Genomic DNA, 24,724 nt, shown 5'->3' with positions numbered 1-24,724 from the left:
CCAAGTTTTCTGCAGAGGGGAAGGCATGGGAGAAGAGCATCAAGACGTGTTTGAGGACATCAGCCTCATGATGCTGGACAACATCGCAGCAGCTGGCAGACGGACAAGTGACCTGGCGGGGCATGCGTAGGACGTGCAGAGCTGGAAGCACTGCGGCATGGGGCAGGGACTCGCAGACCTCGACATTGGCATTCAGCTCCTGGACACGTGGCTGTTGCCATTGTGCATTACAATAGAGCACGAAAGAAAGTGCCAATTTTAAAAGCACTTGTGCAATCAAGACACTTCTCACATCTACAGCACGCAAATCTGCTGTAGCTGTCATGACCAACTAGGCCTGGCTACGTCCTGGATAACTCCCAGTTAACCACCATCACTGGCTCGACGTCTCAGGTGCAAATGGCCCATTGTGAGTTTTATTCCCTGTGCCTCTGCCCAGTCCATGACCATAGTGATTGCATAATGCAGAATGACCTTGGCAAAGTGTGATGCATGACCTTACACTAAACCATTAAGATGTTTCTACTCACTGCACAGGCATCCACACGCCCCAGTCTCATGATCCAGGTTCTTAAATTACCAACAAATGTTGGCAACCTGCAATTTCCCATAGCCATTCTCTTCAACCGAAACATATGTTTGCATAAAGTACAAAACATATGTCCAGAGGTCTTCCCCAAATTACAATCCGTCTGTCACGTGTGCTCATAGCCACTGAACGGCGTCTTGTAACTTGCATGACTTCTCTTGCCCGTGCCCCGCTCTGGGTGGCGAATGGCAACTCCTATGTGTCGGCGGTGTTTTATCTCATTGAAATGGTGCGCCATCAGAGCCGGCTCTTCCCGTACCACTTTTATGTCATCCTCAACTTGAGTCCACTGGAATTCCGCTTTTGCAAGACGTGCAACGTCGCACACATGCACACACGGGTATGGTGGGTGCACACGCACGCCGACTATCACGTGCGCAGACTAAGATACCCAGATTAGCATGATAAGATGATAGGCGTGAGGGTCACAGTGCAGTGTGCCAAAGGCCGTGTCTCCAATCTACTGATAGACAGCTTAAAAATAAAACCCTTGCCTTTATCTGCCAGGAAATTGGAACCCCGTAAACTTAGAGGGTGACCAGTGAAGGGCAGGTCACAACCTGCGAATAACATGCGTCACAGAAGTGTAAGGCTACATGCAGAATATTCTTTTTGTACGTGTGTATGCGTGTGCTGCTAATCAGATAAAGTGATCAAAGAACGCAAGGAGGCCTTGCGTGCGGAAGAGGAACTGGAAAATATCAAAGCAAAGCGGTACCTTGACTTCCTCGACATCTTGTTCAGCGTGTGGATGAGCGTCCAATCGTGAAGAGCGTAGATGGCATGGCCATTGTGGCCTCTCGGTTGCACGTAGGGTCACAATAGTTATGAATAAGAATAATCTGCAACGACCGGCTTCCCCACTTGTCAAGATTACAAGGGCAATGTGCTAACCGAGGTGGACATACAGGCCAAGGTGGATCCCTTCATGTTTGCTGGCCATGACACTCTAGCCAGTGGCCTGGCCTGGGTCCTACATGCCATGGCTCACAACCTTCACCACCAGGATGCTTGCCGTGCCTAGGTCACAAGCCTGCTTGCAGGCCGAACCTTCCTCACCTGGTGAAAGGTTTGGGATGCGACGTGGAAAGCACTTTGCACGCTATCAACTTAAGAGAACACAAAGCTTCTTTCTGGAGATGACTCCTGAAACTCTCCAAAAGAATGGTATTAAGGCTGATTTTGTCAATCAGTTGGATTTGTTTCATTGTGGTCCTCTCAACCCATCAATTTCTCATTCTTGTTAGAGGCTGATGACAAAACAATATTTGCAGTAGCAGAATCTGTTCTACAGGGTCAATGTCAATGGACCGCCTGGATGCTCACATGCCCTTCGGATTACACCCGTTGGGTTGCACTCCCTCGTCAAGGAGGCCGCTCTTCTCCTTTTCTACAGTTACATGCTAATTTCTCACGTTAACATCATGCTAATCTCTCACATTAACATAGCCACTTCCGTGTCCTCTAATTTCTCACATTAACATCATGCTAATCCCTCACATTAACATAGCCACTTCCGTGCCCCCATCTAGGAGACCGCTCTCCTATCTTACAGTTACATGCTAATTTCTCACACTAACATCACTATCGCCGGCCACTTCTTTATAACCCTTGAGCTACACCCATTTCAAACCTTTTTAAACAGTCTCCCTCAGCAGCAGACTATGCTTTCCTACCTGATGATGGACGCTTGTGTTCGCCTGAAACGTCGTGAATTTTTTGGTTTTATTTTATACCTTCGTGACTTTACCGAAAGAACCAAAGAGTATGAGTGATTTTGTCACCGCAACAGGGTACTGATATTCCCTGTGCACGTTTGAAATAGTTCCTGCACTTTTCTTACACGGTATCCATGCCAAAGACTGTGCCACCCCAGGGGAGCACGACCCACAGGTTGGAAAACCACAGATATGGAGAAACATTTCATATATCTACTTTTGTCGACACGAAGGAACCTTCATCAAGACGTATGACCATCGTGAGAGAGAAGGCCTGGAAGGGCTCTCTAGAGCGTGTGAACTGCACTCACCTGGCCTCTGCATTTGACCTGCACGTGCAGATTCAATACATTCGTAGCCCCTACATGAAGATTGTTTTGTCCGTGTTCATATTCCTTCCAGGCTGAAACAAATATAGGCAGAGCATGACAATTTTAGGATATTTTCATGATTTTGAATAACAAATACAATGCAATTGTGACGATTTGAAACTTAAGCCCCACTTACAGAATTATTGAAAATAAGATGAATATTGACCTTGAAGGAAGTAGGCTTGGGCCTGAAAGATGTATTGCCCGATTAATGAGACTGGTGATGCAATTACAGCCAAAGGAGAGAACGTAGTGATGCAGCTCAGCGGTAGTGCGTTTGCCGCTTGTTGCATTAGTTATTTTTGTGTTTAGTTTGTTATCCTTCCCCGGACGTCCGATTAGCACGGTTGACTACAGTGAGGGAAAAAAGTATTTGATCCCCTGCTAATTTTGTACGTTTGCCCACTGACAAAGAAATGATCAGTCTATAATTTTAATGGTAGGTGTATTTGAACAGTGAGAGATAGAATAACAACAAAAAAATCTAGAAAAACGCATGTCAAAAATGTTATAAATTGAGTTGCATTTTAATGAGGGAAATAAGTATTTGACCCCTCTGCAAGACATGACTTAGTACTTGGTGGCAAAACCCTTGTTGGCAATCACAGAGGTCAGATGTTTCTTGTAGTTGGCCACCAGGTTCGCACACATCTTAGGAAGGATTTTGTCCCACTCCTCTTTGCAGATCTTCTCCAAGTCATTAAGGTTTCGAGGCTGACGTTTGGCAACTCGAACCTTCAGCTCCCTCCACAGATTTTTTTATGGGATTAAGGTCTGGAGACTGGCTAGGCCACTCCAGGACCTTAATGTGCTTCTTCTTGAGCCACTCCTTTGTTGCCTTGGCCGTGTGTTTTGGGTCATTGTCATGCTGGAATACCCATCCACGACCCATTTTCAATGCCCTGGCTGAGGGAAGGAGGTTCTCACCCAAGATTTGGCGGTACATGGCCCCGCCCATCGTCCCTTTGATGCGGTGACGTTGTCCTGTCCCCTTAGCAGAAAAACAACCCAAAGCATAATGTTTCCACCTCCATGTTTGACGGTGGGGATGGTGTTTTTTGGGTCATAGGCAGCATTCCTCCTCCTCCAAACACGGCGAGTTGAGTTGATGCCAAAGAGCTCCATTTTGGTCTCATCTGACCACAACACTTTCACCCAGTTGTCCTCTGAATCATTCAGATGTTCATTGGCAAACTTCAGACGGGCATGTATATGTGCTTTCTTGAGCAGAGGGACCTTGCGGGCGCTGCATGATTTCAGTCCTTCACGGCGTAGTGTGTAACCAACTGTTTTCTTGGTGACTATGGTCCCAGCTGCCTTGAGATCATTGACAATATCCTCCCGTGTAGTTCTGGGCTGATTCCTCACCGTTCTCATGATCATTGCAACTCCACGAGGTGAGATCTTGCATGGAGCCCCAGGCCGAAGGAGATTGACAGTTTTTTTGTGTTTCTTCCATTTGCGCATAATCGCACCAACTGTTGTCACCTTCTCACCAAGCTGCTTGACGATGGTCTTGTAGCCCATTCCAGCCTTGTGTAGGTCTACAATCTTGTCCCTGACATCCTTGGAGAGATCTTTGGTCTTGGCCATGGTGGAGAGTTTGGAATCTGATTGATTGCTTCTGTGAACAGGTAACAAGCTGAGATTAGGAGCACTCCCTTTAAGAGTGTGCTCCTAATCTCAGCTCGTTACCTGTATAAAAGACACCTGGGAGCCAGAAATATTTCTGATTGAGAGGGGGTCAAATACTTATTTCCCTCATTAAAATGCAAATCAATTTATAACATTTTTGACATGCGTTTTTCCGGATTTTGTTGTTGTTATTCTGTCTCTCACTGTTAAAATAAACCTACCATTAAAATTATAGACTGATCATTTATTTGTCAGTGGGCAAACCTACAAAATCAGCAGGGGATCAAATACATTTTTCCCTCACTGTAACTCCCTCATTAACTCCTCACGCCCGTGGCTTCTGCCGTTATCGTCTCAATCTCCCGTCAGCCTGGCGTCTGTTCTCCGCCTCCATTTGCAGGCAGCCAATCACTGCTATGCATCTTAATTAGCCGTCTCCTTTCCGTTGCTCCCTCTCGCTGCACCTGGTCGTCCTGATGCGACCTTACTGTCTGAAACTCGCACATGCTTGCACACCGCTTGCAAACTCTACGCGCGTTATTATGAGAACCTGCACAGGGGGTGTGTTTATTTGATGTTCACCCACGGCTCAGCGTTTGAGTGTTGCTGTCGCGCCAGGGTAGAGCGCTGCTGTGAGCAGAAGAAAGCAGCGTGCGAGTCTGTGTGTGAGTCTGTGTGTGCTGGCTCACGGTGAGTCTGTCTGTGCTGCCTCGGGGTGAGTGTGCTGGCTTGGAATGAGGGTGAGTGTGCTGGCTTGGGGTGAGCTTGTGTGTGCCGGCTCAGGGTGAGGGTGAGTGTGTGGTTCCACGACCATGGAGCAACTCCGCAAATGCCGCGATCCCCTCCCAGCCCCCGCACTAAACACACACCCGCACGCAGTGCACCCACGTAGTGTCCTGATGGAGGGGTTGCCTGACACATCGGGTGTTAATCTGAATGGCCCTAGAGGGAGAGTCCCGCGGTTTCCCGGTGCCAGAAGATGGTCCAACCCTCACAGGACAGGTTACATTGCAGTGCCCCTAAATTAGCTTAAAATTGTATGGGCACAGGAAGGTTCCCTGGGCCAACCGCAATGAGGTACAACTCGGAGGGAGAACGGAGGACGGAACATTGAGCGGGAAAAGCGCGGGAGCCCTTCCAGATGTAATAATGTTCCAGGAGACTGGACGCCGGGGTTTGGAGGCACACGTATTTATTCCGTGTCGGTACAGCACAACACTGACATACAACACTGGAGGGGGTATCGGCCCCCTCACCCGTCTAACTGGGGATACACTCTCTAGCTACGCCTAGCCTACCTCTGGGTCCTCCACTAACGGGCTAGGGGAGGCTAGCTAGCCCGACACTGGTAAGTCAGGCTCACGGTACCCGGAGTCCCAGACCAGCTCTTACAAGAGCACCGGCTCTGGCTCTCGGGACCACGCCGCTGGCTCGATCCTGTTCGGCCCTGATAAGGGCGGCGATCCAGGGGAGTCCAGGGCTCTATCTACGACGATCTTCAGCCTTCACTGGTTAGCTTCAACATCTCTCCCTGAGCCCTCCAGCTCATCCCCTTTTATACCAAAACCCCCGCTGAGGGGTGGGGCCCCGGGGGATCCCAGCTCCGAGTCAGCCCCCCAGGCTGCCCGATGCGGACGTCGCTGGGAGCACCTTCCCGTGCACCGACATAGCCACGCCCACTGTGTTTCTTTCCCATCTGATCCCATTCTATAACAGCCCCTCCGTAACACCCCTACATCACCCCCCCCCTGTACAGCTCGCAGCCGTCCCGGCTGCAACAACAACAATAAAAGTGTATTTACCCCTTGAACCCGTGTGTGCCTCACAATTTTTTTCAACAATAACAACATCAAGAACACCAACAAGAACCACAACAGCAAGAAGAGAAATAACCCGACGCACCCCCCCCCCGAATAAATACGAATTCCGTAAGAGCACCCTATATACAATCTGCAGGAAAACACACCACACACACAACACACAATGAACCCAACATATATACAATCCAATTTGCAGGAAAACACACCACACACACAACACACAGTGAACACAACATATGTACAATCCTCCGGGCATCACAAAAGTCTACGCGTTTTCGCGCTCGTTCTTGCAGCAGGCCCGTCACACGGGGCAACCCTGGATGGCGGACTGTTGGGTGGCAACCGTCCGTGTCCGAGTGAGTCACTTTCCGTTGCCGCGTGACCCTCGGCATCCCCAGGAGGGGTTGTCGGGCGTGAGCCCGTCACTCCCGGTGCACCTGAGGGCGGGACAGCCGGCAGCACGTTAGGTGAGAGCAGCGGAGACGGACCCTGTGAGTCGGCGGACCCCCCACATGTCTGGCCACGCGTGTGTGAAGTGGGAACTCGGGCCGCAACGAACGGTTTCAATCTGGAGGGGTGCACAAACCACCGCCGCTTCCCCCATTTGATGCGTACACACTGAGGCCGTAAAACCTGAACCACCTCCACAGGGCCCCGCCACGGCCGCACCAGTTTAGAGGAGGTTGCAAGTGGTACCTGTGGACAGTGTAACCATGCCTTGTCACCCGGTTTCCACTGCAGCACGTGCGCCCGACCCAGCCTGAGCCTCTCGTTAGCCTTCTGGCGGAGGTCGGAATTTTACATAGCAGCCTCCCGTGCCTCTGTTAATTTAGCAATATTGAATTTAACATGGTCGGCCAATTTAGTTTTACCCCGCGGCGCGGAGATCTGCAGCTGGGTCTGAACAGGCGGGTCAGGTTCGCGGCCGTACATCAAGAAGAAGGGGGAAAATCCTGTTGCCGCATGGGGAGCCATTCTATATGCTGCCAAGACCCCTTGAATTTGAAGGTCCCAATCGGTCTGTGAGTCCGAGACCTGTTGGGACAGCATTGACGTGATGGTTCGATGCAGACGCTCCACCATCCCGTCAGTTTGCGGATGATATGGGGAGGTACGAATTTTTTTCGTGCCCAGGAGCTCACAGACCTCTTGGAGAAGTTTACCAGAAAAATGTTTGCCCTGGTCGGTCAGCAGCCGCTCCGGAGCACCTTTGTCCAGGACGTATACCTGGACAAAGGCCTCCGCGATGGCTGCTGCCGACTGGTTGGCAAGGGGCCAGGCCATAGGCCAGCGCATAAAATATTCCACCCCGGTCAACAGGTATCTGTTGCCCCTGGGGGTAGCGGGGAATGGGCCCAGGATATCAAGCGCGACAAGCTCGTTGACCCTGGAAACTTTGATGGATTGCAAGGGCGGGTTAGACTCCCGTGCTGGTGGTTTACGTTGCGCACACCGAGGACATGACCCCAACAGATCCCCTACATCCCTTGTCATGCCCGGCCAAACAAAATCTAGCTGGAGCATGGCGAGGGTCTTTTGAGTCCCCAGGTGGAGGAGGCGCTCATGAGCAGCCCACACCACCTTACCCCGCAAAACAGAAGGGACCACCAGCCGGTGTCGATGGGATCTCCCGTCCCAATGCATTAACAGACCCTGGACCATCTCCCATGAGTCGACATCACCCCTCCCCCGCCCAGCACTTCCGACGCGACGACGCAACGCGAGGAGGGAGGTATCCTCCATCTGGAGGCGCCCCCATTCAGCAACAAGCAACCCCAACAGGGAATCTTTTCCCTGTTGTGCAATCAAATCCGTCATCGACGTTGCGTCAGCGGCGGCCGCCAGGACCGGAACGGATATCTCACTCGGAGGCCTGCAACGTCCCGACCCCAGGAGGCATGCGCATTCGGAGGTGGTTGGCATCCGTGACAGAGCGTCCGCATTGGTGTGGCGAACGCCCTTACGGTACGTAGTTTCGAAATCGAAGTCCTGGAGAATCTCCAACCATCGAGACAATTGTCCCGATGGTTGTTGAACTCGCAGGGCGTACTGTAGTGCCGCATGATCTGTGCGGATGGTGAAATGCCGACCGTACAGATATGGGCGATACTGTTGGATGAAGTTAACAATTGCCAACAGTTCCCGACGGGTGACACAATATCTTTGCTCCGCTGGAGACAACACCCGACTACCGTACGCGACTACCCGTTCCACACCATCAACCACCTGCGAAAGCACGCCCCCAATACCCGTGTTGCTCGCGTCCGTGTCGAGCAAAAAGGGTTTTGAAAAATCAGGGTAACCCAAGGGAGGAGCGTTTACCAGCGCGTCCCGGAGGGATCGGAAGGCAGCCTCCTCCTCCTGTCCCCAGTGGAACCGGACCCCCTTCGATGTCAAAGCATGTAGGGGCTTTGCAATCGTTGCAAAATCCGCGACAAACCGTCGGTAATACGACGCGAATCCAACGAAACTCCTGACCTCTCCCACAGAGGTGGGAGTCGGCCAGGAGCTGACACACTGCGTTTTGGCGGGATCGGTAGCAATACCTGAGCGTCCGACGATATGTCCCAAATAACGCACGGATTCGCGTAACAAATGACATTTTTGGGGTTTACATTTCAAATTAGCAGCCCGCATTTTGAGGAAAACCGCCCGCAACCTCTGTAGATGTTCGTCAAATGTTTTGCTAAAGACGATAACGTGATCCAAATAAATCAAGCACGAGTCCCATTGTAACTCAGCCAAAACCAATTCCATCAATCGCTAGAAAGTTGCTGGCGCTGAGTGGAGTCCCATCGGCAACCGGTTGAATTGGAACAGGCCGTGCGGTGTACGGAATGCAGTTTTGGGTTTCGAATCATCGTCCAGAGGAAGCTGCCAGAATCCCGAAAGCAAATCCAATGTGGAGAAGAATCGCGCCCCCGCCAAGGCGTCAAGCGATTCGTCTATCCGTGGGAGCGGGTATGCGTCAGCAACAGAAATTTTGTTGAGGCGACGAAAATCGACGCAAAACCGCAACGAGCCGTCATGTTTTTTAACTAAGACAATTGGCGCTCCCCAAGGGCTGGTAGAAGGAGAATGATGTCGGCGGCTAACATGTCATCAACGGCCGATTTGACATGGTCCTTTTCGGCGGGACTTAACCGAAAAGGATTCTGGCGTATTGGCGTGCTGTCACCCGTATCAATATGGTGACGCAGCAGATGAGTACAGCCCAGATCGTATTTGTTCCGACTGAAAACGTCGGAAAATTCACGCAGCAGTGTTTTAAGCTTTTGACGCTCTAAGTCCGACAGGTCCGTCGATCCCGCACAAAGCGCCTCGAGCCACCCCTCATCACTGTCCGTATGTGGTCGTGCAGAGGGGCAGCGCTCACGTGATTTACGACGGGTTCCTCACAGGGCACCGGCGTTGTGTGAGCAAGCACGATCCTCTGTGGAAGCACCACCGTCCGCGACCCCACATTGAGGACCGCGATGAAAGGGTCCCCGTCCCCCTTAACGATGGTCTGGGCCGGAATTAAATGAGGCCCGCTAACCCCGACCCTAGAAGGGCCCAGCAGAACCCCCTGGTCCGAAATCCCTTTAGCGAAAGGCCGACGTAGTTTAAGAGGCACCAGCATCTGGGCCCCCGGCGGTACGCGTACCGTTCTGTCAACGAGCGCCGGTACCGTCGCGAACGCCATCCGACCCGTAGAGGGAGACGGCAGAAATGCCATACGTCGGCCCGACGGGAGCTCAATACAGCCCTGGTCGATTAAAATACGGATCGGCATTTTGCCCAGGAAGTTCGTCCCCAGCAGGCACGGAACCGCCAGCGAGGAGGAGACAAAAATTGGGCCAGATAATTTGATATCTCCGATACAAATTTGCGCTCGAATTTGTCCAATGATGCCCAGTGAGCCCCCGTTAGCAGCATAGAACGGTACATCAATGGGCAGCAAAGGACGGCTCTGAACAGGAAGAATGTTGTAAATCAATTCCGAAATAATGGTCGCCGATGCTCCCGTATCGACCAGGATGCGCACCTCAACCCCATCAATGTGCCCCACAACGGCTGACGACCCCGACGACGCGGCCACAACGCGATGGGCCAACACGGACCACTGGCTGGGTTGGATATTAGTCCCCACAGTGGTACGTGTTGGCGCGACGGTGTGCAATTTCGGCCCCCCGTTCGTTGCGGTGCGTGAGTGTGTGACGGGTGTGTGTGTGGGCCAAACATGAGGGGTGCCGCGACTCGCCGGGTTATGTTGTTGGAGCTTGGGAGGAGGCGCGGCGTCCTGTCGAGGCGTCGCCCCCCGCTGCCGAGGAGAGCGGCATCCCGAGGCGACATGACCCCGGAGGCCGCAATTGTAGCAGCGCGGGAGCACTGCCGATGACGTTGGCTGGTCGAGGCGGCCCGGTCCGTCCCGAGCCGGCCATACTCCCGCTCTCCACTCCAGCTGACGGTCGACGGCGCAAATTTCCTCCGCCGGGAGGGTGGCTGCAGCCACAGCACGGCCGGTCGCCGCCTTGCTGGCCTTTCGTCGCTGCGAGAGTAAGTTGGCGTGGAGGTGTCGTGCGGCCCGGAGGGAGGACATCTCAGCGTCGTCCTGCGCCACGACGACGATGTCCAATTGGTCAGCCAGCAAGAGGATCTTCTCTGTCACCATGGCGTCCACTCCTTCGTCATCCATTCGCGGGAAAGCCGTTCTTGCCAGTGCCAAGAGAGCCGTGCGATATGCCAGGAGCGACTCCTTGGCACCCCGCTGACGATCGTAGAATAGCTGCCTGCAGTCAGACGGTGGTCCGTAGACTGCAGCCAGCAGCTGAAGCACCATCTGCAGCGTGGCGCGCTTGGCTTTCGGCGCCGAGGTGAGAGTGGCGAGGGCATCGCTGTCGAGCAGCGCTGGCAGCGCGCAGAGAGCCTCGGCATCGGTCCACTGCGCCATCTCCTGGTGTGCGAGGAAGCGCCGCTGAAAGCCGCCCCAGTCACCATCCTCGCCCACAAACTCCTTGAGGGGAGGTAGACGTTGGTGCAACGCAGCGGCCGCAGTGGAAGGTCGCCCCCCGTCGCTCCCGTCACTCGGCTCAGCTTCGGCGCGAACGACGAGTGGCATCGCCGGTCGCACCACTGGTGACGCGCTGGCCGCTGTTGATGACGTAGCAGCCACTGTACGCCCGACGTCGGACACGAGGCTCAGCCCGGCCACGCCCTCAGCAGCTGCTGCGGCGATGGCGGGAGATTCAAAATCCGGCTCCGTCGAAATGGCGGGAACCCGTGCTGCTCGTCGGCTGTCGTCGCTCCGTGGCGGTCCACCAGCCCCCAGCCGCGTAATTTGTTCAAGCGTGGCGGCAGCAGCGTAAAGCAGCTCCGCCAGTCTCGCGTGTGCCTGCCGCAGTCCATCTGCTGACGGCTCCCCTCCATCCAGACGCTGCGGTGTGGATGGATCCGGCCCCGGCTGCTCGGCGTCGCCTTCAGCCATCTCGGGCTCAACTTCTGCAGCGGTGTCCTCCGCCCCCGGTACCCTGGCACGAGCTGTCCGTCGCGTGTCCATGTTCGTGGTCGATCACTTCTAACACCAGATGTAATAATGTTCCAGGAGACTGGACGCCGGGGTTTGGAGGCACACGTATTTATTCCGTGTCGGTACAGCACAACACTGACATACAACACTGGAGGGGGTATCGGCCCCCTCACCCGTCTAACTGGGGATACACTCTCTAGCTACGCCTAGCCTACCTCTGGGTCCTCCACTAACGGGCTAGGGGAGGCTAGCTAGCCCGACACTGGTAAGTCAGGCTCACGGTACCCGGAGTCCCAGACCAGCTCTTACAAGAGCACCGGCTCTGGCTCTTGGGACCACGCCGCTGGCTCGATCCTGTTCGGCCCTGATAAGGGCGGCGATCCAGGGGAGTCCAGGGCTCTATCTACGACGATCTTCAGCCTTCACTGGTTAGCTTCAACATCTCTCCCTGAGCCCTCCGGCTCATCCCCTTTTATACCAAAACCCCCGCTGAGGGGTGGGGTCCCGGGGGATCCCTGCTCCGAGTCAGCCCCCCAGGTTGCCCGATGCGGACGTCGCTGGGAGCACCTTCCCGTGCACCGACATAGCCACGCCCACTGTGTTTCTTTCCCATCTGATCTCATTCTATAACAGCCCCTCCGTAACACCCCTACACAGACAAAGAAACAATTGGGGGTCGCCATTGCCCGCCAGCCGCAGCCGCAGCAGCCCTCGAAAACGGACGGAGGGTGGCATAGTAAATAGGCAAAAGTGCGGGAGCCCTTCCAGACAAAGGAGCCACCGGGGGTCGCCGCCGCCCGCCCCGTTGCCGCAGCACTCGAGGGGGGACAGAGGACTGGCACATAGACAATGGGTCGAGGTGTAACGGAAAATAACGCTCCAGGTGTGGGCGGTGCATCAATTAAAAAAAGGAAGACACGTGATTGGCTGCGCGGTGCAACGTCCCCCTGGGCCTTTGAAGTTTAAAGCATAAAAAGAGGAGCCAGAGGACGATTTAGTCAGTTGTCTACAACCTCTGGGCCGTCACGACCCACTTCCTGCCGTCCTGCTGCTTACAGCATCCGTGCGATGCCAGCGAGTGCTGCTGCGAGACAGTGATAGGACAAGTCTTCTCTCGTCCTCCTCCCTCTGACTCTCTCAGTGTCCGTGGGATGCTGCGAGTCCAGCTTCGAGGTACGTGGTAGGACGTTTGTGTCGCTGGGTTCATAGGCAGAGTTAGGCTCGGCTCTCCTCACAAAATATTCCTCCTCCAGGGAGGGTGTATTGGCCATTAATAAACTTTAGTTCAGAATATCGGTGCAGTGTGATTTCTGTGTGTGTGGTTAGAACCTCGGCATGGTGGCTGCGATTTGTATGTGGTGCGTCTCCGCGGGGATACGATGTGCGCAAGAGAGCGAGCGCGGGGCTGCAGCATCGGCACAGTGTTGGTAATTTGAGCGCGTGTGTGAGGCGCGCGTGTATTGCAACATATACGGCCGCCGTCGTTTGCACGTGTTTACGCGCACATGTGTGTGGAAAACGCGCGCCTGCAGCGCTGCGTAATTGGGGCGGGGTGCAATCAACCCGTTCGCCGGCAGTCGCTACACAATGACAATAGTATCAACGGCAAGGCGTGCGCGCGTATTTCTACCGCCGCCGTTCCTTTTCCTTTAGCATTAGCCTTTGTTTGCACAGCAGATTAAGGCTTAACCACTCGGGGGGGGTATGCGTGCATATTTATATCTTCCGCTGCTTCTTTCAATTTAGCGCAGGTAAGCGCATATTCATCCCGCCGACGTTTCTTTTGTTCAGCGCCAGCCTTTGTCAGGGAAAAACGCGCCTGCAGGGGCGCGCGTGTGCACACCTCTGCGTTCGTTTATGTAGTGGTGTAATTTGAGCGCCCGTGAGATAACCCCGGGCGGTGGTGAGCCAGCCGAGTAGCGATGTCCCGAAAGGCGGCCGACGAGGAGGAGGGGGGAATGGAGGAGGGGGGAATGGAGGGGGTGGACGTCGCGCCCCGCCCGCTCACTGGGAGCAGGGAGGTTGACGTCGGCCTCCACAAGTTCACCGGCTCGGAGTGAGGAGGATGTGGGAGCTGCTGGGCTCCCTGCTGCTGCTGTGCGCCGCGTGCTGCGCCCTGTGGGTGCTGCGGCGGCGCGCGCGCCCCGCACTCGACGCCTTCCCGGGACCGCCCGCGCACTGGCTCTACGGGCACGCGCACCTGGTGAGTGGTGAGCGTGTACTGTGTATGTACCCTGTATGTAGTGCGTATGTAGTGTGTCTACTGTGTATGTAGTGTGTGTCTACTGTGTATGTTGTGTGTATGTACTGTGTATGTAGTGTGTATGTACTATGTACTGTGTATGTAGTGTGTGCACTTTCCGTGTACCGCGCGGCCACCTGACGCGTGTTCACGGGTGCCGCGCGTGCGACCTTAAGGGGCAGCCGGCCTCGTCCGGCCACGTGAGGCCGATTGACGTTGGCTCCTGGCCACAGCCAACACCAATAGCGAGCGATATCTGGACCCGTCCTCTGGATATAATCAGCCGTGGCACAGGCAACTTAGTTGCCTGGCTCGGTGGTAGCTGCTGGTGGCTCGGCGCTGCCTGTGCGCCCTCTCGTTGCGTGCCCTCGTGTGCGCGGTACAATCGCCCCAAGACTACACAACGGCACGCGGAGCTGTACTACACACACAGCTCTATGGGAACCTGCTGACACATAGAGCACTCAACACGCGAGCAGCACTTGTGCCTGAGAAGTGAATTCGCGATCCGCCAAGCGGCAATTACACCTCTGCTCATTGGACACTGGCGGCGCTGGTAAAGGAGTTTAATGAAACAAAAACTTGCCTCGTTGTTTCAACTGCCGCACCGGGAGATCAGGGTTGATCCAGTGATCTATAGGTTGATTGCAGGTCCAGTGTGCTTACCATTGTAATACACCGCGGCGGATTCCTCGTGTCTACGCAGGAAACATGCAGTCTATATGAGTGTATTGCTTAGTCACATCAGCTTGCATGGCTGTGTGAAGATGGCTGAGGGGTTAAGGTGCTTTGTGTGGGATTGGAGGGGTCACCCCTAGTGTGCCGTTCCGGCCTTCGAATGTACTCCCTAACAGCACTTGCCCCAACAGTCAGTTCAAGGCTATACAGGGGGTGTTTGTATTTGTTTTGTACGTGTCTGTGTGCAGCTTCCAGATGACGAGCAGTGGCTGCGGAATCTTTTGAAGCTGTTCCGCGAGTATCGCTACGTGTTTCCCATGTGGGTTGGTCCGTTCATATCAACATTGCAAATCAGTCACCCGGACTATGCCAAAGCCATCATCAGCACTGCAGGTAAACGGCTCGCGAGGGACAGAGAGCAGCGTTACCGCTCTAGCACTGACAGATCACGATCGGCCAGAAACACTCCTGCTACTCTCAAATCTCTTTTGCACACACAAACTAAAGTGTATTCGTATCTATGAGATCTTTTTTACCGGTGTCAAAGTGCTGGGGGAAAAAAGGCTTTATCCTTTCCGTCAATAATACAGGAGGTGTAAAGATGTTCAAACAACAGAGACATTTATTGCAAGGATACAAATCAGCATTAACCAAACATCATGCTTGTGGTAAGAAATGCAAGTATGCTTTGATTACGATGTACGTATTGATTGGCCTAAACCAGAGACTATCTATGGGACCCGTTGTGCCGGAATTAAAATAATTAGTGGCAGGGCATACGTTCCCTGCAGGAACACGCAGGGCCAGTGAACTAGACATCAATACACAGACACGACAGAGACACGGTCGTAGTGTAGTATCTGGAGAGCTTAGTAATATGAATAGATATATATATATTTTACATCAGATGTCTGAAAGACTATGTATATTTTACAATTATATTTTGGGTCATTGTACAATTTGGAATGTATAGCTACAAAACGATCCCACATTGACCAACTCGTGAATAATGTGACATGGCTTGTGACGTCCACTTCCTAGGAAACGGCATCCCTTGTGAAGGACTTGCCAGTCCACGTGTGTATGAACACAGTGTCAGATCTAGGTGGACAATACGCCAGATACACAAGGCCTCACAGACATAAATTGCATAACCCGCGATGTAAGCACATTCGTCCACGGATCTGATTCAGTGAAACACCATCGGTATTTTGCGTCTTGTCTTGAGCCTTGGGATGGGATGCCGTTGTGGCGAGATATTAACTTGCTCACCTAGTATACAGTAGGTCGTGGGTTCGATCCAGCCCCTGATGCCTGCTGTATATTTGGAGTTTGCATGTCTTTCTCTCTCTTCGTGGTCGTGTGGATTTTTCTCCCGAGTCCTCCAGTTTTCCCCTCCACATTTAGAATCAACATGGGTTTCGGGTATTTTGCTGCTATAAATTTCCACGTGATAAGCCACTTCTTTGAGCTAATATTTTTTCCAGGTCACATGAAAATGAGCTACATAGCTTAGTGGGCCTTACCTGGTAAAATAAAACATAGTTTAGTTTGTAATCATGTAATTTATGTTTCATTGCCACTGTAATATAACATTTACATGAAAAGAGCATTGGGAGGTGTGGATTTCCACTCTAATCCCGAGCAAGGGGTGTAAATTCTACGTTTTTCTGGTGGGGGTCCAGTCTCAAAATAATTGCGTGGCTGTACCATTCTCGTTCTGCTGTCATGTGCACTGATACCTACTTTATTGAGGGCAATATTGACACTAAAATTAAGATTAATTGACCACTGTGGATATCCCGACAAGCGGTGCTCACCGCGCAGACCCTGTCATACCGAGCTTGATGCGGTAGCATCTGGCCCGATGATTAGAGCGCAACGTCGGACCACGTTAGGTGGTACAACTCAACCCTTCGTCGCTCCAGGGTTGATAAATTAAATACCACTTTGTCGGACGTCAACCGTGCTTGTTCTGTGCAACTGACATGCCCCCGCAATAAGAACATGGATTTGCCACCGACTGCGAAGTATTTCCGATCCTGATCAAATCGTATTTCAATGCTAAACACAGCCAGCCCCATCACCCAGTCCCACTCGACCCAATACCAGACTGCTCATGCACCTGACATATTCATACAGGTGTAGTGTCAGTGAGTCAGAGACGAGGTTTGTAGAGGCACCTTCTTTATTGCGCACACACGATCTCGCCTGCAGACTCTACAGTCGCTAGCCTATGTATAACACTAGCCGTCTAACACTGACGGCGCTGACGGAGACAGCCAACAACTATCTAGCAGCGCAATATCGAGCAAAGACGGCAGCGACGATGGCGACGAGACGATCCAATACCAGAACCGGCAGCCTCGAGCTCCCGCTCTCGGCCCCTTTTATGCTACCAGCACAGCTTGGCTCCGCCCTGGCCGCACCTCCCTTCTCGAACCCACTAACAGGTTTCAGGGGCTTCCAGATAGGGACCTCCATGACCCTTGCCCCAGTTCCTCCGCCCTCCCGACACACCCGCTCACATGCTCACCGCCGTGTGAGCATGTGAGCGGGTGTGTGAAAAATCGCTCTATGCAGTTTTAATTCACTCAGATGCGGCTATACGGTCAAAAGTGGTACAACATTCTTGTGGGTACTGTGTGTAATGTACACGCTACTCGGCAGGCAGCCGTTTCGCTTTGTACGCCCTTTTTTTTAGAACACATCAACCGCATAAAGTGAGGGAAACATGCACTTTACACAGTGTTATACATTTTGGAGCCTGCTAAACAAAGGACACGACTTCATCTTCTGCGAAAGGTATGGACATGTGAGCAGGTCCTTAGGGTGGTTCAAGTAAATGTTTGTTACTTTGGAAATTCCTGTGTTTGTTGTACGCACCTCATGTGTGTTTTTGTTCAGAACCGAAGACTGACCTCGGATATGTATTCGTCATTCCATGGATCGGTGAGTTTACAAATCCTGCAAGACACACGAGAGACCACTCGACAAATTCACTGGAGGCAGCAGACCAGCATCAGAAATGCATTTAGCCTCACCTGAAGCCGTCATGTGGCTTTTAAACTTTGATATACAGCAATCCCTTGCCAGGTTGCTGGAAAATACCATGGTAGGCAAATCCGCAGTTGGTAAAGTACAGGGCCTATGGGAAATAGGGGGTTAGGGGAACCACAGCTACGGTCAGACTTGTCAGAGCTTAACTACATACCCCTTATCAGTGCGTACTAGTTCATTGGCCCAGACCAAAAACATCACTTATTGGTACCACCTGATGTGGTAAAGTCTAGTAATGATTTTTGTAATCCTTCATGTGTGTGGGACATATTCTGATAACACCTTTGCGGAGTGGCAGCTTAGTTGTAGTTACCATGACTTTTATACCCATACCCTATGACAGGCATCCGGATCGATGAATGAGCATTATTACTGAAAAACTACCTAGACCAAAGCCAGTTAGGTCACACACTGGTCTTTATTGGTTTAAATACACAATGAAAACACAGGATAATAAGGTTTATAATATTATAAACATTGACAGTCGCATATACTTAGCTAATGATACATGTAATCCCATATATATATTTAGTGATGGTTATATGTGAAGAAGGTTACATTATTGTTATCAAGCTGTGTGTACTTAGATGGTGTTAACAAGGGTAACCAAGTCCAGAATCACCACACTGTGCATCAATGTATACTACTACTACCACAGTAATACCATCAGAATCACCACCCTGTGTCACTCATCAAACTGCTCGTCTATCTGGTCATCTGACTCCCCGAGTTCAAAGTCAGGTTCTGGATCATCCTGCAGTTTTTGGTTACTGCAGGTCTGTAACCTGCGCACATGTCTGTGCATGTCAGTCCATTTGACAGGCACGTGCAACTTGGCATGTTGTATGAATGCACGCACTTGCATGCTAGTGGTTCCAAGACCATATCTGGTGTGGATGGGGAGTGCATCCAGTAAATGGCCAGCTTGCCATCATCGTCTGTCCATCTATACTTAGTAGGGCTTGGCACTACAAGGTTAGCCTGCAGACAGCAGTTCCAGATTGCTGCCTGATAGTTGGCTCGTTGAACATGCATGAAGAGACAGTCTCTACATGGTGGCGGCTGACTGGACTCCACTTCCCTTTTGGTGCAAAAAAGCTGGTAGCGCAGTTCGTTCACCTCACCAGTGCTGCTATTAGCAACATACATGCGACAGACGAACTGCTCAATTTTCTGGAACAGCTCATCACTCACATTCCATGATTGCCCCAGTCGACTAATCGTCTCTTGGCAGGAAATTTCCTTTCTCACCATCTTCAGGACATTCAGCTTCCCTCGACCGGCGAATGCCCTGAGAGTGTCGCAGCTAGTGAAGGCGTGTAAGCCAATTAGGTTGTCACAGATGCTGTTTCCAAGTGACGTTGCCAGTTTGCCCACCCTCCCCCTCTTCCTCTGGGCCACAGATGCAACACTCTCACTTTCGCGACTCGCTGTATGCACGCTTTGGATCCATGATCAAGAGCACAATTAACTTGAATGTAGTTGCCATGCGATGGCCGGTCTATGCTCTGCAAGAATCACATTACAATCGACGGGCAGCTGATCAGCTTCGCAGCGCCATGGGTGGTGCTCCGAAGCGTGGAGAAGAACCACAGCCCCGAAAAATTTGTAACAATGACGTCACGCAATGGCGTATTTCCAACGTCATGTGGCTTAACACCTTGCTTACCCGTGGATACTTCAATTTACAAGCCACGGTTGGCAAATTGGTATACAAATAATAAACCGTGTGTGCATGAAATCACGGTTTGCGAATCCGTGGTCGGTAAGGGGTTCCTGTAATAGATATTTAAGTTGCTCTTCACTAAAGCACATGAAAGAGAAGACATATTGGTGTCCTGAAATTCATACATGAACTATTTCAAAATGACGAACTGTATCAACATTTTCCATGAACAGATATTGTGTGGGGAGCAGTGATATCGGGGTTAATGCACTGTGCTATGATTCCCATAACCTGGATTCAATATCTTGTCATGCATATCTTTGTCAAGAACTGTTTACACTAACCGCAAGCATCCAGACTGACTAAACTAGGCTGGTAAACCAGACCCGGCCAACACACGTCATATCTTTATGTCCACACACACTGACTCAGCGAGTACACTTCCATCTACACCGACACACACACTGGCCCAGCCAGTACACTTCCATCTACACCGACACACACACTGACCCAGCCAGTACACCTCCCATCTCCACCTACACACACATACAGTGACCCAGCCAGTACACCTCCCATGTACACCGACACACACACTGACCCAGCCAGTATAACCCAATCTACACCGACACACACACTGATCCAGCGAGTACACCCCCATATACACCGACACACACACACACTGACCCAGCCAGCACACCTCCCATCTACACCGACACACACACTAACCCAGCAAGCATACTTCCATATACACCGACACACACTTGTAGTGGAGTAACGCACGTGGGGTTTTGCGAACTGTGCTAGCAGTGGAGAGGCTAGCATAATGAGAGAGAGCGGGAGAGAGCGGAGAGAGCGGAGCGAGCGGAGCGTGGCAGACAGGCTATCAGCGGAGAGGCCAGCAGAGTGAGAGAGAGCAGACTAGCAGCAGAGAGGCTAGCAGAGTGAGAGAAAGCAGGCTAGCAGCGGAGAGGCTAGGAGAGTGAGAGAGAGCAGGCTAGCGATGGAGAGGCAGGGAGAGAGAGAGAGCGACGCGAGTGGAGCGAAGCAGGCAAGCAGCGCAAGCGAGAGAATTGTGACAGAGTTACGTGGTGTTAAACGTAAGGAGTTCTATTCGAATGAAAGTGACACAGGAGAAAAAAAAAGTTGTCCGCGTGAAATAACAGCACTACATCATTTGGTGTCGAAATGGTAAAAGGACTACGCAGCCATGTCAAAGCGGCTAAAAGAAAGAACTTACCGACGATGAGAACGACGAGGAGATTGTTCCTACCATGGCTCCCGAGACTGTTGCTCAGCTGGCGGAACCAGAGGACCGGCTGCCCTTGGCGCAAGTGAGTGAGCACGAGGAAACTCCGACCAGCCCAATGAGATGGAGTTGGAGGGATGTTGCTGCACACTTGGAGACCACGCTGGCAGCAGTTACGTACATGTTCAACATGTTGATGGCAGCGGGCCGGACGACGTCTATGGGGGTTACGACGGACGTGACTGCTCTCCACGTCGCTTCAACAAGGCCGATCGTGTCCGACCGAGTGGGCACGGGACCCGCCATTGCAGCGGTCGCGTCAGACTCAACATCCACTTCGCCGATGGTGCACACAGCTCCGTTGCGCCGGCTGCCGCAGGTCCGCGCATTCTCCGCGACCAAGGGCGACTGGACGGAATTTCATCGATGCTTTGAATCAGCGTATCGCTCCGTCGACTGGTTGGAGTGCGAGGCATTGCGGGCCCTGCCGACGTCCCTCGATGATGACTTGCTGGCCGCCTTCTACTCCATCTTCGAGGCCGATCGATCATCACTCGCCTATGCGTGCACCGCGATGGCGGCTATTTTCGAACCACTGTCAACCATCCAAAGGAAGTTCCAGCTTAGAAAGCAGAGGGCTAAGACATAATCGATTAATGTTAAAAAAAAATTGTTGCAGTATCCCAATTGATAAATACTATACTAGGCAGCGAAGCTAAGCCAAATTATCATAACTGTCCACATTAACATAATCGCAAACATTCGCATAAATTAATACGATTATCTCCACGATTATCATAAATATTTTTTTCATAATCCGACATATGCAACACCATCAGGGCATCCTTCCAATCCTACGGAACCCGTCCAGTGGTCCAGACTGTTGTTATGATGTCATATAGTGCAGTCTGTGCACAAACACCACCCTCCCTCAGCATTTCGCTTGGGAGATCATCTCTGCCCGGTGCCTTTCCTGGTCTCAGACTCCGGATCGCCTTCAGTACTTCCTCAACAGATGGCATCTCAGCCAGCCACTCACAGGGGGTGACTTCTTCCAATATTTGAGGCACCGCAGCCTTAGCAGGGTCATCCCCACTTTGTGCCACGATGTTTTCCTGTCTGAGGGATTTCCCTTCCCCCAGGACCTCACAGAAATGCTCAGCAAATCTGCAAACCTGTTCCTGGGGGTCGGAGATTGGATCACCGTTTTTCCCCCTAATGATGGTAATAGGTATGGCGCTGCAGGATACTTTTTAGATGGAGTTAAAAAGTGATTTGTGATCACGGGCCACTGAGGCAGACTCCAACTCCTCAGCAACCCGCGACCACCACCCATCCTTGCAGCGCCTTACGGCTCTCCGAACCTCCGATCGAAGGCTGCGGTAAGCCTCCTCATTCTCTGACGTGGGATGCTGTAGCCGATGAGAGTGGGCCTGTCGCTTTTTCTAAACTATCCTGAACACCTCCTCTGTCAGCCAGGGTCTCTGGGGAGGTCTGGACCGCGTACCTAAAGCAGCCATTGCAGCTGCATGAGTCACAGTCCTAAACCTCGCCCATTTACCCTCGACATCAGGAGGAGTGGGGGACGATGCCAACCCCAGCTGCAAGCGATGATGAAATTCTCGCTTGCAACTTTCATCAGCTAACTGAGACCAGGCTACTTTAGGTTGGAACGGGGTCCTGGGTGTACACCCACCACCAGAGTGGAAGAATGGCAGGCGCATCTTACAGATGACTAGTCGATGGTCAGAGGGCAGATCAGCTCCACGGTAGGTCCTGGTGTCAAGGACATGGGCTCGCATCCGCTGGTCCGTCACTATGTAGTCCAGCAGATGTTCTTGCTTGGACCCGGCATGCATCCATGATGTTGTGTGGATGCGCTGATGCCGGAATAGCGTGTTGGTAATTACAAGCCCATGGGCTGCACAAAAATCGAGCAGCCTCCTATCGTTGTTATTGAGCTGATCTGGCCCATGCCTTCCAATCACTCCAGACCAGGTGCCAGCATCATGACCAACTCTGGCATTGAAGTCACCCAACAAGATGACTCTGTCCTGAGTGGCCACTTTAGCCAGCACCTGTGACAGGAGGTCATAGAAGGCATCTGACTCATCGGCTTTGCCTGCATCCCTCCACGGATGTTCGTCTTCGGTGGGGGCATAAGTAACCACGACCACCACTCCTCGCCTCCGATTGATGGGAAGGCGAGCCCAAAGTAGCCTGGGGCTGACAGCTTCCCACACCTCACCGCCACGCTCCCACACACCCTTCATTCTTTTGTTCAGAAGAAGAGCCACACCTTGTTGTTTGGCAGTCTCCTGCCTCGAGTAGAGGACTGTCCACCCGTCATGGTGGCAGAAGCCAGAACCAGTCCACCAGACCTCCTGAATGCCACAGAGATCCAGGCGGTACCGGTCCAGCTCCCGACAAAGGAGTGGCAGCCTCTCCTCCGCAGTAAGCGTTCGAACATTCACGTGGCCACACGAAGTGGCTTTTCGTTGTTTCTGGAGGAGCCCCGAGGGTGAAGATTAAATCTCTTGGCTCCGCCAATTGGGGTTTGGCTAGGAGACATCATAGAAGCCTGTTCCCCCGGGGCCTCCGGCACAAGCTTATTAGTTACATATTTATGTTTAAGTGGTGGTTTCGTGGTAATGAATTGAAGGTGGAGGGATTACCAGTCCCTCGCACCCGTCCAGAGCCCCCGTTTAGTCACTGTGGTGGTCACAGACGCCATGAGGGGAGAGGGCCAATGGGTATTGGCCCTCCCCCCACAGCACTGTCCACGACAGAGTTGCCCGTCCGGCACCGCGAGGAGGTAGGGGGTTGTTTTGCCGGACTCTACACCGACAAACACACACACACTGACCCCGCCAGCACACCTCCCATCTACACCAACACACACTGCATGCCAAATCACCGTAATCATCAAACTGAACTACTAACGTTGTGTTACTTGTGGACAGGATTAGGTCTCCTCACCTCATCTGGTCCAAGGTGGTTCCGGAGTCGCCGCATGCTCAGCCCCGGCTTCCACATGGAGATTCTGAAGCCCTACGTGTCTCTCATGGTGGAGAGCACCCAAGTGCTCATCGTAAGCTCACGCAGTTGTCACACACGCCGTTGGGCACTCACCCTGCAGTAGCCATGGCAAGGATTATGGTTCTTAGTACTGCACCTTGGATGGTGCTGAATCCAAATGTGTAATTTTAATATTCCCACCCCCAAACATGTATGTTGATTTCCTGTTGAGGTGTAATTGCTTTTTCGCTTCCAACGTGGATCAGTGTGGACTCATTATTTTGATTCGGTTATCATTTACAAGTCTCACTGGGCAGCCAGGGAAAACAGTTTATGGTTTAAACTAGATTCGAAGCTTTCGTGACTGCAGGAATTACTCTTTGGTTGTGTCGGTAAAGTGACGTAGAAAATCAAATCAAATAATAATGGAATACGACATTTCGATTGCAACACAAGCAACCATCATCAGGTTAGAATTAATGATGAAAAACACAGACACGGAAACAACATCCTCCATCTTCTGCATGACGGTATGAAGGCTGTCATCCTATCAGGTGGTGAAACCACAGAGTCAATCAAGGTAAGAACTGGTGTGAAGCAAGCGTGCTTTATTGCACCAACTCATTTCTCTATCTTCCTGGTGGGCATACTTCACCTGACAGAGAGCAAACTCCCCTGAGGCATATAAGACAGACGGGAACTAATTCCACATCAACCGTTTCTGAGACAACTCAAGAACCTCAATTACATTCCAATATGTAGATGATGCCCACGTCAGTGCCTGCTCATAAGCTGACCTTCCATCGTCAACAAATTGATAGAAGCTTACAGCAGGATGGGTCTAACACTCATTACCAGCAAAACAAGATCCTCTTCCAACAAGCTCCGGGAGCACACCAACCACCCCCAAAAATCACTACTAACAATGCAATATTGGAAAACATTCCCAGTTTCCCATACTTAGACAGCCATCTCTGCAGCAATGTCTTAATTGACGATGAAATCCAATATCGGATTGCTATAGCTAGAGTTGCCTTTCGCAAGCTTAGAAACAGGGACTTTGAAGACCACGACATTACCACCAAGACCAAAGTGGTTGCTTATAATGCTGCTTTCATTCCTACCCTGTTATACGGTGCAGAACCCTGGACCTCCCATCGCAAACATATCAA

The 24,724-nt window shown here is 52.0% G+C and overlaps 2 protein-coding genes across 6 annotated transcripts in view; one reads left to right on the top strand and one right to left on the bottom strand.

The window, feature by feature from the left end:
* The first annotated feature begins 13,651 nt into the window (after window positions 1-13,651).
* The window catches only part of LOC144728970 (cytochrome P450 4B1-like), a 33,260-nt gene continuing 22,187 nt past the window's right edge, over window positions 13,652-24,724 (top strand). Inside the window, exons 1-4 of one of the 2 annotated variants that reach the window (XM_078608772.1) lie at window positions 13,653-13,845; window positions 14,811-14,955; window positions 17,470-17,514; window positions 23,498-23,625. In XM_078608772.1, the coding sequence (XP_078464898.1) occupies window positions 13,708-13,845; window positions 14,811-14,955; window positions 17,470-17,514; window positions 23,498-23,625 (456 nt within the window). In that variant the 5' untranslated portion in view covers window positions 13,653-13,707. Of the gene's footprint in view, window positions 13,846-14,810; window positions 14,956-17,469; window positions 17,515-23,497; window positions 23,626-24,724 lie in introns of both variants that reach the window. The other variant, XM_078608773.1, reaches the window with a different exon arrangement.
* Window positions 15,167-24,724, bottom strand: part of LOC144728976 (uncharacterized) — a 76,977-nt gene continuing 67,419 nt past the window's right edge. For 3 of the 4 annotated variants that reach the window (XR_013587598.1, XR_013587599.1, XR_013587593.1), the window contains one exon: window positions 15,167-17,529. The gene's annotated coding sequence lies outside the window, so the exon portion shown is untranslated. The remainder of the gene's footprint in view (window positions 17,530-24,724) is intronic. The other variant, XR_013587600.1, reaches the window with a different exon arrangement.

The sequence above is a fragment of the Lampetra planeri genome, chromosome 30, assembly GCF_965212315.1.
Source record: "Lampetra planeri chromosome 30, kcLamPlan1.2.h2, whole genome shotgun sequence".
Taxonomy (NCBI): Eukaryota; Metazoa; Chordata; class Hyperoartia; order Petromyzontiformes; family Petromyzontidae; genus Lampetra; species Lampetra planeri.
This window is presented reverse-complemented; position numbering and strand designations above follow the sequence as displayed.